The 16,020-nt window shown below is 29.7% G+C and overlaps 2 protein-coding genes across 2 annotated transcripts; both read right to left on the bottom strand.

Moving 5' to 3' along the window:
- Window positions 1-2,413: 2,413 nt before the first annotated feature.
- sip1 (septin interacting protein 1) lies at window positions 2,414-5,485 on the bottom strand. The gene is made up of 5 exons (XM_075293447.1): window positions 5,223-5,485; window positions 4,573-5,153; window positions 4,326-4,507; window positions 3,170-4,263; window positions 2,414-3,101 (listed from the first exon to the last, which is right to left on the bottom strand). Exons 1-5 carry the CDS (start codon window positions 5,329-5,331, stop codon window positions 2,491-2,493), a joined length of 2,577 nt encoding a protein of 858 aa, XP_075149562.1. The 5' UTR covers window positions 5,332-5,485; the 3' UTR covers window positions 2,414-2,490.
- Window positions 5,486-8,273: 2,788 nt separating this feature from the next.
- On the bottom strand, window positions 8,274-12,929 carry LOC142223566 (E3 ubiquitin-protein ligase CHIP-like). The gene is made up of 7 exons (XM_075293446.1): window positions 12,800-12,929; window positions 12,606-12,742; window positions 11,001-11,199; window positions 10,788-10,929; window positions 9,330-9,435; window positions 9,199-9,255; window positions 8,274-8,765 (listed from the first exon to the last, which is right to left on the bottom strand). Exons 2-7 carry the CDS (start codon window positions 12,732-12,734, stop codon window positions 8,523-8,525), a joined length of 876 nt encoding a protein of 291 aa, XP_075149561.1. The 5' UTR covers window positions 12,735-12,742; window positions 12,800-12,929; the 3' UTR covers window positions 8,274-8,522.
- Window positions 12,930-16,020: the final 3,091 nt, after the last annotated feature.

The following is a 16,020-nucleotide window of genomic DNA, read 5'->3' as shown; positions in this document are numbered from 1 at the left end:
TTAGAAATATTTGCATACTTTTAGGCGATGCATCCCAACAAAAAAAAAGCGTCGGCAAAAAAGTAGTGCAAATGTAGTGGATTTAGCATTTTTCCGACATAATGTTAATAATGTTATTAATTCTTACTCTGTTTTTAACCTATTTAAAACAAAAAAAGTTAAAATTACCCATAAAAATATGAAAGAGCGATTTATAAAAGATTGTATTAAAAGAACTTCCTGTGTAGTTAAAATAGAGAACATCTTTGGGAGGACATTTTTGGAATTGCTACTAAACATCTACTAAAGCAGATGTTGTATAATTTAGAAAAGTAACTTCTCAGCACTTCCAAAAATTTCCTCCCAAAGATGTTCTTTATTTTACTACACAGGAAGTTCTTTTAATTCAACTTTTTATAATTCGCCTTTTTTCATATTTTGAATGGGAAATTTTAAAAATGTTTGTTTCAAATAGGATAAAAATAGAGTAAGAATTAATAATATGATACAAATTATTTAAAATTTTTCAAAAAAGTGCTAAATGTTGACAAAATTTTTTATAGAAATAAAATGTTGACAAAATTTTCTATAAAAATAAAATGTTGACAAAATTTTCTATAGGAACAATATTTTGACAAAATTTTCTATAGAAATAAAATATCGACAAAATTTTCTATTAAAATAAAATTTTGGCAAAATTTTTTTTTTTTTACTAAAATTTTGACAAAATTTTCTATAGAAATAAAATTTTGACAAAAGTTTCTATATAAATAAAATTTCGACAGAATTTTCTATATAACTAAAATTTTGATAAAATTTTCTATAGAAATAAAATTTTGACAACATTTTCTATAGAAATAAAATTTTGACAACATTTTCTATAGAAATAAAATTTTGCCAAAATTTTTATAGAAATAAAATTTTGAAAAAATTTTCTATAGATATAAAATTTTGACAACATTTTCTATAGAAATAAAATTTCGACAAAATTTTCTATAGAAATAAAATTTCGAACAAATTTTCTATAGAAATAAAATTTCGACAATTTTTTTTTTTTAATAAAATTTTGACAAAATTTTCTATATAAATAAAATTTTGACAAAATTTTCTATAGAAATAAAATGTTGACAAAATTTTCTATAAAAATAAAATTTTGACAAAATTTTCTATAGGAACAATATTTTGAGAAAATTTTCTATAGAAATAAAATTTTGACAAAAATTTCTATAGAAATAAAATATCGACAAAATTTTCTATAAAAATAAAATTTTGACAAAAAAAAAATTTAAAAAAAAAAATTTGACAAAATTTTCTATAGAAATAAAATTTTGATAAAAGTTTCTATATAAATAAAATTTCGACAGAATTTTCTATATAAATAAAATTTTGACAAAATTTTCTATACAAATAAAATTTTAACAAAATTTTCTATATAAATAAAATTTTGACAAAATTCTCTATAGAAATAAAATTTTGACAAAATTTTCTATAGAAATAAAATTTTCTATGGAATTAAAATTTCCGCAAAATTTTCAATAGAATTAAAATTTCGACCGAAATTTCTATAGAAATAAAATTTTGAGAAAATTTTCTATAGAAATAAAATTTTGACAAAATTTTCTATAGAAATTAAAATTTTGACAAAATTTTTTATAGAAATAAAATTTTGACAAAATTTTCTATGGAAATAAAATTTCGGCAAAATTTTCAATAGAATTAAAATTTCGACAAAAATTTCTATAGAAATAAAGTTTTGAGAAATTGTTCTATAGAAATAAAATTTCGACAAAATTTTCAATAGAATTAAAATTTCGACAAAAATGTCAATGGAAATAAAATTTTGACAAAATTTTTTATTGAAATAAAACCAAAATATGCGCTGTTTAAGCAAACTTTCTGCGGTTTTAGCATGTATTACTGTTATGTCTACTAACAATTTTCTTTGGGTGTAGGGAAATGTGTTTGCATCAATAGGTAAGCCCATACTACAATTAGTTAATAACAGGAAACGAAGCTCATATTCTCAACAATTGGTATCTGCGTATTTTGTTGTAAGTTATCTGTGTACAACATTAAGTACACACGACAATATTAACCACATTTTACATATACGTACGAGTCTTGTCGTTTGCACTAAAAACATTTCATATTTTTTTTAATTAAAATTTGCTAATGCATTTAAGAAAAAATCTCCTGAATTGGTTTTCATGTTTTATTCTTACCTACTTCAAGTGATGGCACAAAGTTATCAATTCGCTCAGCCAATCCATGTCATCAGACTCTGTATTGTTAGTATGCATCAGAATTTGTTTGAAGTAATGCCTGAAATCGTTGATTTCATAAAAAGCTGAAAATATTGTGGTCTTTGGAATTAATTCCTTGTCTTTTTGAAACCCATGTGTCACTATTAACTATTGAAATTAAATACGCAGTATTTTCATGGATACATTTATTTTCACTTTTTTGCTTTTTCACTGATTTTACTATAAGCTTATGTACGTACTACTACCCTCAATTGAGAACTCCTGTTATGGCACGCTCCAACATAGGTTGTAGCGGTGTTGGTATCCAATTTTGAAATGTATTATCCGTTATCATGCATACATTACGATCTATATAGCAATACAATTTGCCCACACGATAAACTTGTTTGCCCATTTCCCGCCGACCGGGTAGTGGGGCAAACAAAATACCCCTCTCCGAACATTTACGCGATACCAATTCTTTGAATTCCAATTGTACCGGAGCTGCAGCCGGTAGATCCATAAGAATCGGAGGTGGTGGTGGTTGTGGTGGTGGCGGTGTACTTGTTGCACCAATCAAATTTGGTCCTGTCATATTAGTAGGTATTGAGGGCACTGAGGCCACTTGATCGGTGGCACGGTGCATCATTTCTAATGCACGCCTTAGATGTTCCTTAATGGAAGGCTCTCGCAAGAGATCTTCAGATAGCATACTCTTCCAACCACTATACCAACGAGATATTTCTGTATAATCTGGTGATTGATTGAGCCACATGACAAGAACTTGCATCCATTTGGGAAAGAAGAATTTATCAAGAAGTTGAGCCATTTGCATGGTTGGTATTAGTTCATGCCATTCCCAAACTTGATTCCAAGGTTCTAGAAATACAAAAGTCAACCATCGGAATTTAGGATGAAATCATTTTATAGCAATTGCATATACTCACCCAAATCCTGCTGCAAGGGATTTATAAGGAACTCATTCAAAACCATTTGTAATTTTGGTATTATATGAGTCAATAGAAACAATTGCATTTGATTTTCATCAAATGCCCCTTTCCAGGGAGTTAGCATAGCTCTGGCCGAACGATCTTGGGGAAGCCAAGCCTTAAGGGCATTACCAAGTTTTTCACGTATTGTGGGAAATATGAATTCTTCCATTTTGTGACCCAATATCGTATTCCAAGGTAAAATCCATATGTGTATGGGAACGGTGTCAGTTAGAGGATCCCATTGTCGTACACCCGTATTTAGACGAGGCAAGACCAATTGTTCCAATACCGAATCCAATATCCAAGAGGGAAACAATGGTGCCCAACAGTCCAGCAAAGCAGCCATTGATTGATGCTGCTTGGGATCCCAAAATTCTGAACAAGAACGAAAACTGGGTATAACACCAGCCCATATTAGGGCCGAATATGGATCGAAAATATTCGAACGTTTCTCTTGACCTATACCATCTTGATTATCTAAAATTGAACGCCATTTCTTAATAATATCCACATGTTGTGTGGGATTTTCTAAAGGTTTCCATTCGCTTAAATAATTCTTAAGCAATGGGGCAATTACTCCCGCAGCCAAATCGTCCAAACCAAATTGTTTATATTCCGAAGCATAGTTTTGTTGTAACTCGAGGAAAATTGCTTCAGCCCTTGATAAACTTACGGTGTCATCTGTATTCACTAGTTCATCAACCAGTTTGAGAACATAATCCAAGGTATCAATATGATTTTTTTCCAAATTCACAATTTCCTCCAATTGCTTTTTCTCCTGCTCCAATGAGGCCTGCCGTTCGGAGGCATTATTTTGTGAGGTATCCAAAGCTATGATATCCTGTTCGCACATATTCACAATTAAGGATAAATTATGCATTAATTCCGGTAGGGCAAATGTACTGGCGGATTTCTTAGGTTGAACCTCTTCTATAGCATCATAAAGATCTTCATCGATTATTTTGGATTGGCCAATGGCATGATAACCACTGAGCACTCTTTTCTCGGGACCAGTCATATCAATAACGGGAACATTGCCAAGTTTTTTACTAAAAAAAAAAGAAAATACCAAAGTGTTTTCCTCGTCAAAGCCTTATTACTTCCAACTTACCTTATTTTATCGCCTATAATAAAATTTGATTTTTTCCCCTTTTCCAAAACCTCTTCAACAGATTTGTAATAATATCTCTTGGTATTCTTATCTGTTCGTCCATCACCTTCTTTTTTCCATTTATTTAATTTCTCTTTGAATTCCTTGGCCTCTCGGACATCTTCGTCGATTTGGGGAACATGCTAAAAAAATATTAAAATTCGCTGTAGCCTTTAGCTCTCTGAGGAATTGAGTACGTGTTACTTACTCCCTTTCCACCCACACTTGCAGCAGTTTCAGGACCATAGGCCCCAATTGCTCCACGACCTTTTCTTACATGGGCTTCAACAGGTTGTGAAATACCTTGAAGATCTTTACCCAAACCCATGCCGGGTTTATAACCCATTTGTAGCAAGAGCTTTGCTCCAATACCTCGTGTATGCTGTTCCCAAGCACCCACTTTAAGATGACCAGTCTGTTGCTTAAACGTTGTCGGTCTTTGCCCCTGGGAAGGAGGTGGCATTCTTCTTTCCTCTTCCGCTTCGGAATCTTCACTGCTATGAGGCGAGTCAATGTCCATAAGAGTTGGTCTTTGTCCAGCCCCAAATCCAGGATGACTATCCAATTCATCTTCTTCATCGGTAATGGGATTTTCATCGTCATCCAATTTTTCATCATCTTTTTTGCCTTTTTGTTTCTTCCCAGCTTGTTGTATTCCCCCGGCCACAAAACTTACTGGGGCAGTGTAATCCTTACTACGACTACCAGAAGCTCCGCCACGCCTTCGTCCTTTTCGTCGGCTGGAAGTATCTTCATCGTCTTCTTTATCACTATCATCTGCCCAAATACCTAAGAAAAATGAAGCACAACAAATGGTTGCTGGTTTCCTTCTTCAAGTAGTTCTCTTTCTCTTCTTACCATAAATCGTTTGATGTTTGGTTTGTTTTTTCCTAAATCTATTTGGATTGAATTCATTTTCCAGATCGTAATCGGTAATTTCAAAACGTTCATACTCCTCATCAGCCATTATTGATTGGGGTCAGCAAAGATTTCCGGCAAACGTTTGATTGGCGATGCTCGCTGTGGGAATTTTGTAAACAATTCCGACAGTCAGCTGTTTAGTGTGGAATGAAACACAGTGTTGCCATATCAACAATCTAGAGACGCAAAGATTATCTGAAATAACAAGATGTCTATATGGTTCCTCTTTTTTCCAATAGGCTCATCAAAGACTTCGTAATTATAACAAGATGTCCAAATTGCCTCTTGTTCTTGAATAGATACAAGTGCACGACTTTAGGTTCACACACGTTCGTTATCTATTTTGCTTGTTGGAAGGTTTCTTTGCAACATTTTCTCCAATTCCTCTTTAAAATTGTATTCGTAGCAATCATATGTGTAAATAGCTGTGTTCGGGGGACCAATAATGTGTAATAATTTGTGACTCTTAAAGTTTTCGTTTAGACAAAAGCATGAACAAAAACAAATAAAAAAACAATAATTGGCAAATAAAAAAGTTGAAAGAGGGAAACATTTTGAATTGGCCACTACTACGTGCGTGTTTCATAAGTTTAAACCAAAATTAAAACTGTAAAGTAAAAATTCCTGTTTTCTCAGAAAAACTGTAGAAAAGAACACCAGGGAGCATAATAGACATCTCTTAATGATTAATGTCTTAAGGTGGGTATTAAGTTCCAGTTTAGCCGTTAAAATTGCCATTTTTATCATCATATAATTATAAATAAACCATATTAGTCATTATGTTTTGCATGGCAATGTAATTTGCAAAGATATGGTACCAATAAAGACACAACAAAATAAAAATAAACACAATTTACTTGCAGTAATTTCTTTTGGCATAAATGTTGAATGAAAAGGGTGCAGAAACAGGCCTATTAACCAAATTGAAAATTCTTCATTTTCTTTCCTTTTTTAAATTCGTAACATCATACCCATTTTTTTCCAACTCTCTCATACATGTATGGACCTAAACTCACGAGCCTATTGGAAAAAAAGAGGAAGCATATAGACATCTTGTCATTTCAGATAATCTTTGTTACAAAGTCTTTGGTGGCATCTCTAATTTCTACAGCTGTTTATATTCCCCGCATACGCCTGACCGAAACAACATTTTGTAAAGAAATAAAATTTTGACAAAATTTTCTATAGAAATAAAATTTTGACAACATTTTCCATAGAAATAAAAATTTTGAGAAATTTTTTATAGAAATATAAATTTGACAAAATTTTCTATAGAAATAAAATTTGGACAAAATTTTCTATGGAAATAAAATTTTGACAACATTTTCTATACAAATTAAATTTTGACATTTTCTATAGAAAAAAATTTACAAAATTTTCTATAAAAATAAAATTTTGACAAAATTTTTTTATACAAAAAAAAATTACAAAATTTTTTGACAAAATTTTATATAAAAATAAAATTTTTATAAAATTTTCTATAGAAATAAAGTTTTGACAAATTTTTTATAGAAATAAACTTTTAACAACATTTCGTAAAGAAATAAAATTTTGACAAAATTTTCGATAGAAATAAAATTTTGACAAAATTTTCGATAGAAATAAAATTTTGATAAAATTTTCTATAGGAATAAAATTTTGACAAAGTTGTCTATAGAAATACAATTTTGACAAAATTTTCTATGGAAATAAAATTTTGACAAAATTTTCTATGGAAATAAAATTTTGACAAAATTTTCTATAGAAATAAAAATTTGACAAAATTTTCTATAGAAATAAAATTTTGACAAAATTTTCTATGGAAATAAAATTTTGACAAAATTTTCTATAGAAATAAAATTTTGACAAAATTTTCTATAGAAATAAAATTTTGACAAAATTTTCTATAGAAATAAAATTTTGACAAAATTTTCGATAGAAATAAAATTTTGATAAAATTTTCTATAGGAATAAAATTTTGACAAAGTTGTCTATAGAAATACAATTTTGACAAAATTTTCTATGGAAATAAAATTTTGACAAAATTTTCTATGGAAATAAAATTTTGACAAAATTTTCTATAGAAATAAAAATTTGACAAAATTTTCTATAGAAATAAAATTTTGACAAAATTTTCTATGGAAATAAAATTTTGACAAAATTTTCTATAGAAATAAAATTTTGACAAAATTTTCTATAGAAATAAAATTTTGACAAAATTTTCTATAGAAATAAAATTTTGACAAAATTTTCTATAGAAATAAAAGTTTGACAAAATTTTCTATAGAAATAAAATTTTGACAAAATTTTCGATAGAAATAAAATTTTGACAAAATTTTCGATAGAAATAAAATTTTGACAAAATTTTCGATAGAAATAAAATTTTGACAAAATTTTCGATAGAAATAAAATTTTGACAAAATTTTCGATAGAAATAAAATTTTGATAAAATTTTCTATAGGAATAAAATTTTGACAAAGTTGTCTATAGAAATACAATTTTGACAAAATTTTCTATGGAAATAAAATTTTGACAAAATTTTCTATGGAAATAAAATTTTGACAAAATTTTCTATAGAAATAAAAATTTGACAAAATTTTCTATAGAAATAAAATTTTGACAAAATTTTCTATGGAAATAAAATTTTGACAAAATTTTCTATAGAAATAAAATTTTGACAAAATTTTCTATAGAAATAAAATGTTGACAAAATTTTCTATACAAATAAAATGTTGACAACATTTTCTATAGAAATAAAATCTTTACAAAATTTTCTATACAAATAAAATTTTGACAAATTTTTCTATAGAAATAAAATTTTGACAAAATTTTTTTTTTGACTAAAGTTTCTATAGAAATACAATTTAGCAATAAAAGATTTTTTTGTTTGATTGTTTTTTTCTTGGTAATATTTTCTCCAAATGTTGGTAGATTATTTATGGCTGGAGTGGCAATCGTGGATACAACTTCTCAATAGTGACGGTGTACAATGGAAAAATCTACGTTCAATTAAATCATGGTGTATGATGAGAGTGAGAGATTTATTTTCCTTATTCCTACATAATATATCTATTTAAAACCAGTCAACAAGAGAAATCAGGGTTAGGGCGGGGGGCATATATAAAAATGGATATGCTAAAATTCAGTACAATTTTGCATATTAAAATATTCGAATAGAATCACATTAATACATAAATAATAAAAATTTTACAATCAATAGTAATAGTAATAATTGTAATACTTGGGATTTTTCTTCTTTCAATAATCCAATGACCACTCATTTTCGGCTATAAACGCATCAACCACTTCTTTCATAGTAAAATTAGGTATTAATTGGTCTTGAGTAAGTTTGACACGAGTAACTGGATCAAAATGTCCAACACGATGTAAATGTTCTTCAATGTCTTTGCGTTCGTATGTTATGCCAGAAGGTGTAATGACAGGATCCGTAAGAATTTCGAAACTGATTTTGCCACACAAATAATCGGGAACATCACGTTTCTGAAAGAAAAAAAAAAAAAGAAATTGAAAATTGAATTGAAAGATAAAAGATGAAAGAAGTCGATTTAGATGTTCTTGCTTAATGAAAATGAAGTTATTAGCCGATTTACCTTATTTAAAAAAACAAAATTAATTGAATTTGGAAAAATCGAATCGAAAGATTCTTGAAATAAGGAACCGAAGAGAATATGAAATAAAATTTGATTTTAATATGCCCAAAAAAAGGAAATAATATTAAGACTAATTGATCCTATGGGCTTTGTATTACGAATTTGTGGAATAATTAAATAAAATATAAATATTCGGGATATCGATTAAAATACATTTTTTAAAAAATTGCTTTACTACTACTAATTATCACAATAAAAATATAACATAAAAATAAAATAAATATAACTGGTTTTAAAATCTCATAAAATCTTGTGATACCTACCCGTCTTCGCTCATCAACTTTGGCAAATATATTGTTGAGTTCCTTCACATGATCATCCTGTTGTATTAGATAAAAAAAAAACATTTTTGTCATGATTATTGCAAGGACATGTCACAAATAAATTTACTTACGCATTCTTGTTCGATTTCTTGATGTTTTTCTTTTGTTTGTTCCTCGTTGGCACTTTCGTCAAGTTTAAGTTTGGCCAAACGATTTTCCATATCTTCCTTAATAAGTCTGAAACAAAATTTCCAATAAAATTAAGAAAATGGGAATTGTAACCACGGTTGCCACAGTTGGTAGAATTCTACCAATAATGGTAGATTTTTTTTACTGTTTGGTAGATTGGTACACAGAAAAAAATTTCACTAAAATTTTTCCAATTAAAATTTTAATTGAGTTTTAAAAAATATTCAATTAATAATTTAATTGAATCAACAAATTTTTTATTGAAACAAAAATCAATCACAAAACGTAATAGTATCAATTAATTTTTTAATTGACCTTCAATTAATTTTTTAATTGATACTATCATTTCTGTGATTGAAGACATTTCAATTAAAACATTAATTGGATCAACTAAATTCGTGATTGAATCACCAAAAAATTTTTTTGTGTGTAGAATTTTTAATGTTTTGGTACACCCAAAGAAATTTGTTAGTAGGGACAGCAGAAAAGTCTGCTAAAACAGCAGAAAGTCTGCTGAAAAAGGGACAGCAGTCAGTGTTTGCTGAAATATCAAACATTTCCTGCTATTTTTAAGCTCGATTACACCAAAACATGTTTTATTTTGGCTAAAACAAATAAAAATGTCAACTTAGGAGCTATCCTAACATAATTAACACAATACTTTATAGTATTTGACCAAAAATCTGAATATTTACCGAATTGAGGCATAACAGCAAACAAAATGTTTGCTGGTCGTATTTAGGAGCTTGTAAGTATATTACAGTGCAAAAATATACCAAAAACTACTTTTGGTTCTTAAATATGCTTTGGGAAAAATTTATAACCTAAAAATTTTATAAATTGTTGTTCATTAGGCTCTGAAGTACAAAAATATAACAGCAAACATCGACTGCTGTTTTTAGCAGATTTTTTTCTATGAGTGTAGATTTTGCAAAATATTCCTCTCCAGCACTTCACTTTTCTATAGAAAAATACAATATTTTTCTATAGAAATTGAGATTTCCTATAGGAATAAAATTTCGACAAAATTATCTAGAAAAATAAAATTTGACAATATTATTTAGAGAAATAAAATTTTGACAAAATTTTCTATAGAACTAAAATTTTGGGAAATTTTCTATAGAAATAAATTTTTGATAAAATTTTCTATAGAAATAAAAATTTGACAAAATTTTCTATAGAAATAAAATTTTTACAAAGTTTTTTTTTTCAATAGAAATTTGAGAAAATGTTTAATAAATTCAATATCTTTCAAAATATTAATTTTCGTGCTAACCACAAAAAATTAATCAAAAACTTGAAAATAATTTTTTTTTTAAATTTGGTAGATTTTTGGTAAAATGTTGGTAGATTATTTCTTGCACGAGTGGCAACCGTTATTGTAACTCATTTGTATTCACCTGTTCAAATACGTTTGTAACTCAATTTCCTGACATATTCGTTTCTCCTCCAGGACATTCCAACGTTTCTTACGTGCCAATCGCAGCTGTGATGTTATATCGTCACCAAAATTCTGTTTTTGTTCCTTGGACAAATCGAATGCTTGCAAATATTCAATCGTATGGGATATTCAGTACATAGAGATGAGATAGTATCAATTTATTGATATTTACCTCTTTGTAGATGTTTTATGGATTCATCATAAAGTTCCATTTCCATTAAACATTGTCCCAAAAAGAAATGAGCTTTCAACATATTTGGATCTATATCAAGAGCTCTTCTACAGTCTTGGCATGAGAGTTCCCATCTTTTTAGTTTCAATTGGCAAAGGGCACGATTTGTGAAATATGTTGCATTGTTGGGATTTTTGATCTAAACAAAATGAATTAATATGGAAGATTTCAATAAACAAATTATTAGCTATTATAGGTGAAGATCCTGGTAAACAGTCCTAATGTAATTTTTTATATTATTTTATAAATTAATTTACACTAAATAAATAAGTACGTTTTATTAATACTAATTTCATCGAGGGAAGAAACAGTCAAAGACAATAGAGAGAAGAAGATGGGAGATTGGCTGCTGAGAACATCAAACCATTTACGGTGCTATGTCCATACTTTTCGTTTATCGAGTATACTTTTCGTTTACGCGTATACGACAATGACATAGCATTAATATGCAAATAAATATAAATTAAGTGCAGGAAATAAATTTCCATAAACGAAAAAATGTAATTTTTTTTCTTGTTGCCTAAAATTTAACATTATTTCATTAAGAAAATTAAGTATTTCATAAAAAATAAAAAACAAATAAAAAAATTACAAACATGTATGGAACTAGCACCGTCAATGCAACATTTGTTGTGACGTAGGCCAATTTCCCATCTTCTAAAGTGTATTGTCTTTGATAACAATGCTAATTTGGTACTAATAACAAGCCCCCATATACAAAGAAATTAAATTAAACTTCAATCTTCTCATCGAACTTAATTAAAATTATTTAAATTTGATTACTGTGATTTTTATTCAATATTCCTTATTGGCTGTACTATGATATTCGAGCTACCATCGAAAACGATTTGGTATCAGTCGATAATACGGCTTTAGTAGACGGCGAGACTAATCTCAAGAGCTTACTCTCTTCCCCTATATTTTCTTACTACCAGAAAATTCTTTTTCCTTTTTATCAGTAGATAAGTTTCACCTTAGTTTTGCGCTTGGCAGGCCTGAACAAAACCATCTCCTTTGGCATATTTCGTATTGACTCGTTAAAAAGGTTATATAGTGATATATAACCCCAAGTTGTGCTTGGAAACATAACTAGATCCATTATATCCTTAAAAGTTCAATACAACAGACATTCCATACGGGGTTCATTCATTGGTACTCTTTCGATATAAAATCCAAACATATTTGATTGTGTATTTTGTACTGGGTCTAGATGGCATGACATCTCAATATGTGGAACAAGGCATAACTAGATCCATTATATCCTTAAAAGTTCAATATAATATATCCCTAAAAGTTCAATACAACAGACATTCCATACGGGGTTCATTCATTGGAACTCTTTCGATATAAAACCCAAACTTATTTGATTGTGTATATGGGTCTAGATGGCATGACAATATGTGGAACAAGGCATTTGGTCATACATCATACACCAGAAACTGATTAACAGATTTCTATTCCCAAATAGAAATTGTACTATGCCAATTTTTGTACTTCAGTTTGTATAGCTATGACGTACAACTTATAGCATATAACTTTACTTACTATACACTTTGTGTAACAATTGATCGCATCATCATATTTCCTTGCTGAAAATAAGCAGTTTCCTTGTTCCTTGAGTTGGACATCAGTTAAGTTACATGATGACAGGTAAACATGGTGTTTGCTTCCCATTGTTATGCCTGGAAAGCAAATTAATTATCTTGTTTAACATAACAATTTGTTATAAAGCGACACACCTATCTTAAATGTTTTGTAAACATAAATCGCTCAGGAGAATATTCAATTTTAATTTTCTTTTTGGACCAGCGATTCAAGAATTAGATTATGACCCTACGTCTTGGTGGAGCAGTGTTGCCAGGTTGGGGGAAACCCCCAATTTAGGGGGTTTTTAACCGTTTGGGGGGATTTTTAGGGGTAACTTTTATTTGGTTTTTTTTTTGGGACAAAAAAATATTTAACATCCAATAAAGTGAAACAATTCTCAACCAAATTCGGAAAATATACGAGGGAGATCAGCACAAATCCCTCGATATAAGCAAGTATGCATTAGGATAGCTTTCGCTACTCTTTTCAAGTGCTTCCTCTGAAAGGGCATTTCTAATATTCGACACGGTTAAAAACAAATTAAGAAACCGTATCTTAACTTTAACAACTGAAAGCATTTTAAGAGTTAAATATTCCTTACATTATTCCTTAAATTCCTTACACTTACAAGTGAAACGATTAAATTATTTACTTCCAACAAATCATACAATGCAAAGGGAGCACATTTAAACATTTTTAATGCATATACTGAATTTAACTTTTGTTGATTTGATTTTGAATTAATGTCCCAGCAAAAAAAGCGTCGCCAAAAAAGTAGTGAAGATGTTCTTTTTGGATCCGGAAGTGGAGCAAAATTGGCGCAGAAGCTATGAATTTAACAAGGGCTTGTCATAGGACAGATGTCCACCATTTCAACAGCCCTTGCACTGAATTTGAATCATTTTTAGGGTATGATCTGAATTCAGTGTTTTGGATGTGCATTGAAAAATTTTGTGGTATTTTGCCAAATAAATAATTTTTATTATTTTTTATGATTTCGTTTTGTTTGTTATTGTTGGCTTCTCTTCAATCGTTATTGTTGTTTTTTTGTTTTTTGATCTCAGCTTAAAGCCATGCATTGACTAAACTACAAGTGTAGCTTAACCAACAGAGGAAAAGTATGCTTGTCAAATTTATTTGGGCAAAGCCCTATAGACTGCAAGATGGTTGGATGTACAGCTGTTTCGGAATCACCACATTCCTCATCAGCATCCTCTACTTGCAGCAAAACTATCAACCAATTATCAGAATAAATTCGGGTAATTCACTCAACCCAACGTGAACTACACTTGAACCTCCCGAAAAAGGGTTTGATAGTCGGCTACTGCCTAAACAAATTTGCCAGCATATCTCTTTTCCTTTGCCAAACTCAATTTTTTATGATTTCTAATACATTCTAAAGCTTGTCTGAAACGTTTGGATTCATCATTTTTACCGACAAAATTTGAATAATTTCCCTGTCAGCATTTCAATGTCCCATTTCATCCTCATCGCTACCACAGACTGGTAAGTGACACTGCAACAATCGCCAACTGTGATAGTATTTTGCCATCACTATTCGCATGAAAGTATTTTGCCATCACTATTGTTACAAGAGCCATTTTATATTTTGTGAAACACCAAGCGGAAGTGGCTTATTATAATTTATTGCAATGAAAACGAAAATAAAGTGCTGAAAACATAGTTTTTACGGTTAAAATTGTGAAAAGTAAATTGGTGAACAATTTTTGACTTTCCAAATGGAATAAAGTGATAGTTTTTCAAATATTTTTCCAGACACGCTGCCTCCATTGGGAATAAAAGTACTGGCTGATAGACGCTACAACATTTAACTTACAACTTGTAACTCAAAATCAATCTCTTATTAATGCATAAAAATGTGTTAAATGTGATGTGATAGTCGTATAAATGTTATATTTATGAGAATTTATAAGTGTTTCATAAAATTAATAAACATCTAAACAATCGTGTTTTACTTGACCACAATGATTCTTTTACAACTATCTTAAAATGCACTTTGTCTGATTGTTTGAAGGGGCTCTTATTGGCGTCCTTCCAAATGTATCCAGAAGGGCTCCTAATAATTGCACTCATGCGATACTTTTTTGTAGTAACTTGGCGTGGTATAACTTCTCAATAGTGACGGCGCTTTTCCGAGGAGTTTTGGATATCGTATACGACTGTTTTCGACGTAGTGGGGATTCTCAGAAGCGCCCCCAAATTCAAAAAATGTTGGCAGGGTTGTTCCATTTGATTAATTTTTACCCTGTTTTTAATCTATTGAAACAAAACAAGTTAAAAAACCCATTAAAAATATGAAAGAACCGCACCAAACAGTCATTTTTGGAAGTGCTTTTAATGTTATGCCTTTAGAAGTACTTCCAAATTTGTTTGCTGGGTGTGAATTGAAACATTTATTCATTGAATTATTTTCTCCTATCTGATTTTTTAATTGATATACATATTATATTTTTAGATATATTTTTTTTTTTTTGTAAAATTGAATTTTTGATGTGCATTACTATCGCATTAATTTTTACAAATTTGGGAAGCCCATTTTTACCTATTTGCATTACTAAAAAATTTTTAGGGGTTTTTGAAAAAAAATTGGTACAATTTGGGGGTTTTTTACTTAAGATTTGGGGGAAGATTCCAAAGTCACCTGGCAACATTGTGGTGAAGAAGCGATTAATTAATTCGAACCGACTTTGAATTGTTCTTCACGGCGTCATTTTGTATGATCGTCGCCGGGTCAGACGTATGCGGGGAATATAACAAACAGCTGTAGAAATTAGAGATGCCACGTAGATATAAAAAAATCAAATCCTAATAAGTACAGGGTGAGCATTTTTAACTTGGCGTGGTACAACTTCTCAATAGTGACGACACTTTTGCGAGGAGTTTTGGATGTCATATACGAATCTTTTCGACGTGATGGGGATTCTCAGAAGCGCCGTCAAATAAAAAAAATGTTGGCAGGGGTTGAAGATAATATGAGAAAACTTTGACACAACACAACCCTAAAATGCAACGAAAATACCATGTGGTTTTCAATACTTCTTTGTGCAATCAAGTTTGTGGTCAATTGGAAGAAATAAAAAATGGAAAATTTTAGACAAATAACTGAATTTACTCCAAATAGTTAATAATAATAGGTAAGTGATAATAACAAATGAAATGAAACTTTAAGGAAGTCACTAAATATATGTCTCTTTGCCGAAACCTAAAATTACGGATTCTACGTTTTCGAAAACATTAAAAAGCTGACCGATGAAAAAATGTTGCTTCAAATAGTTTATATCCTGCTAGCATTTCAAAGTTCCATTTCCTCCTCATCGCTACCACATACTCGTAAGTTACACTGCAACAATCG

Source organism: Haematobia irritans, chromosome 2 (genome assembly GCF_050003625.1).
Source record: "Haematobia irritans isolate KBUSLIRL chromosome 2, ASM5000362v1, whole genome shotgun sequence".
NCBI classification, from domain to species: domain Eukaryota; kingdom Metazoa; phylum Arthropoda; class Insecta; order Diptera; family Muscidae; genus Haematobia; species Haematobia irritans.
Note: the sequence above shows the minus strand (reverse complement) of the source record. Positions and strands in the feature narration are given on the sequence as shown.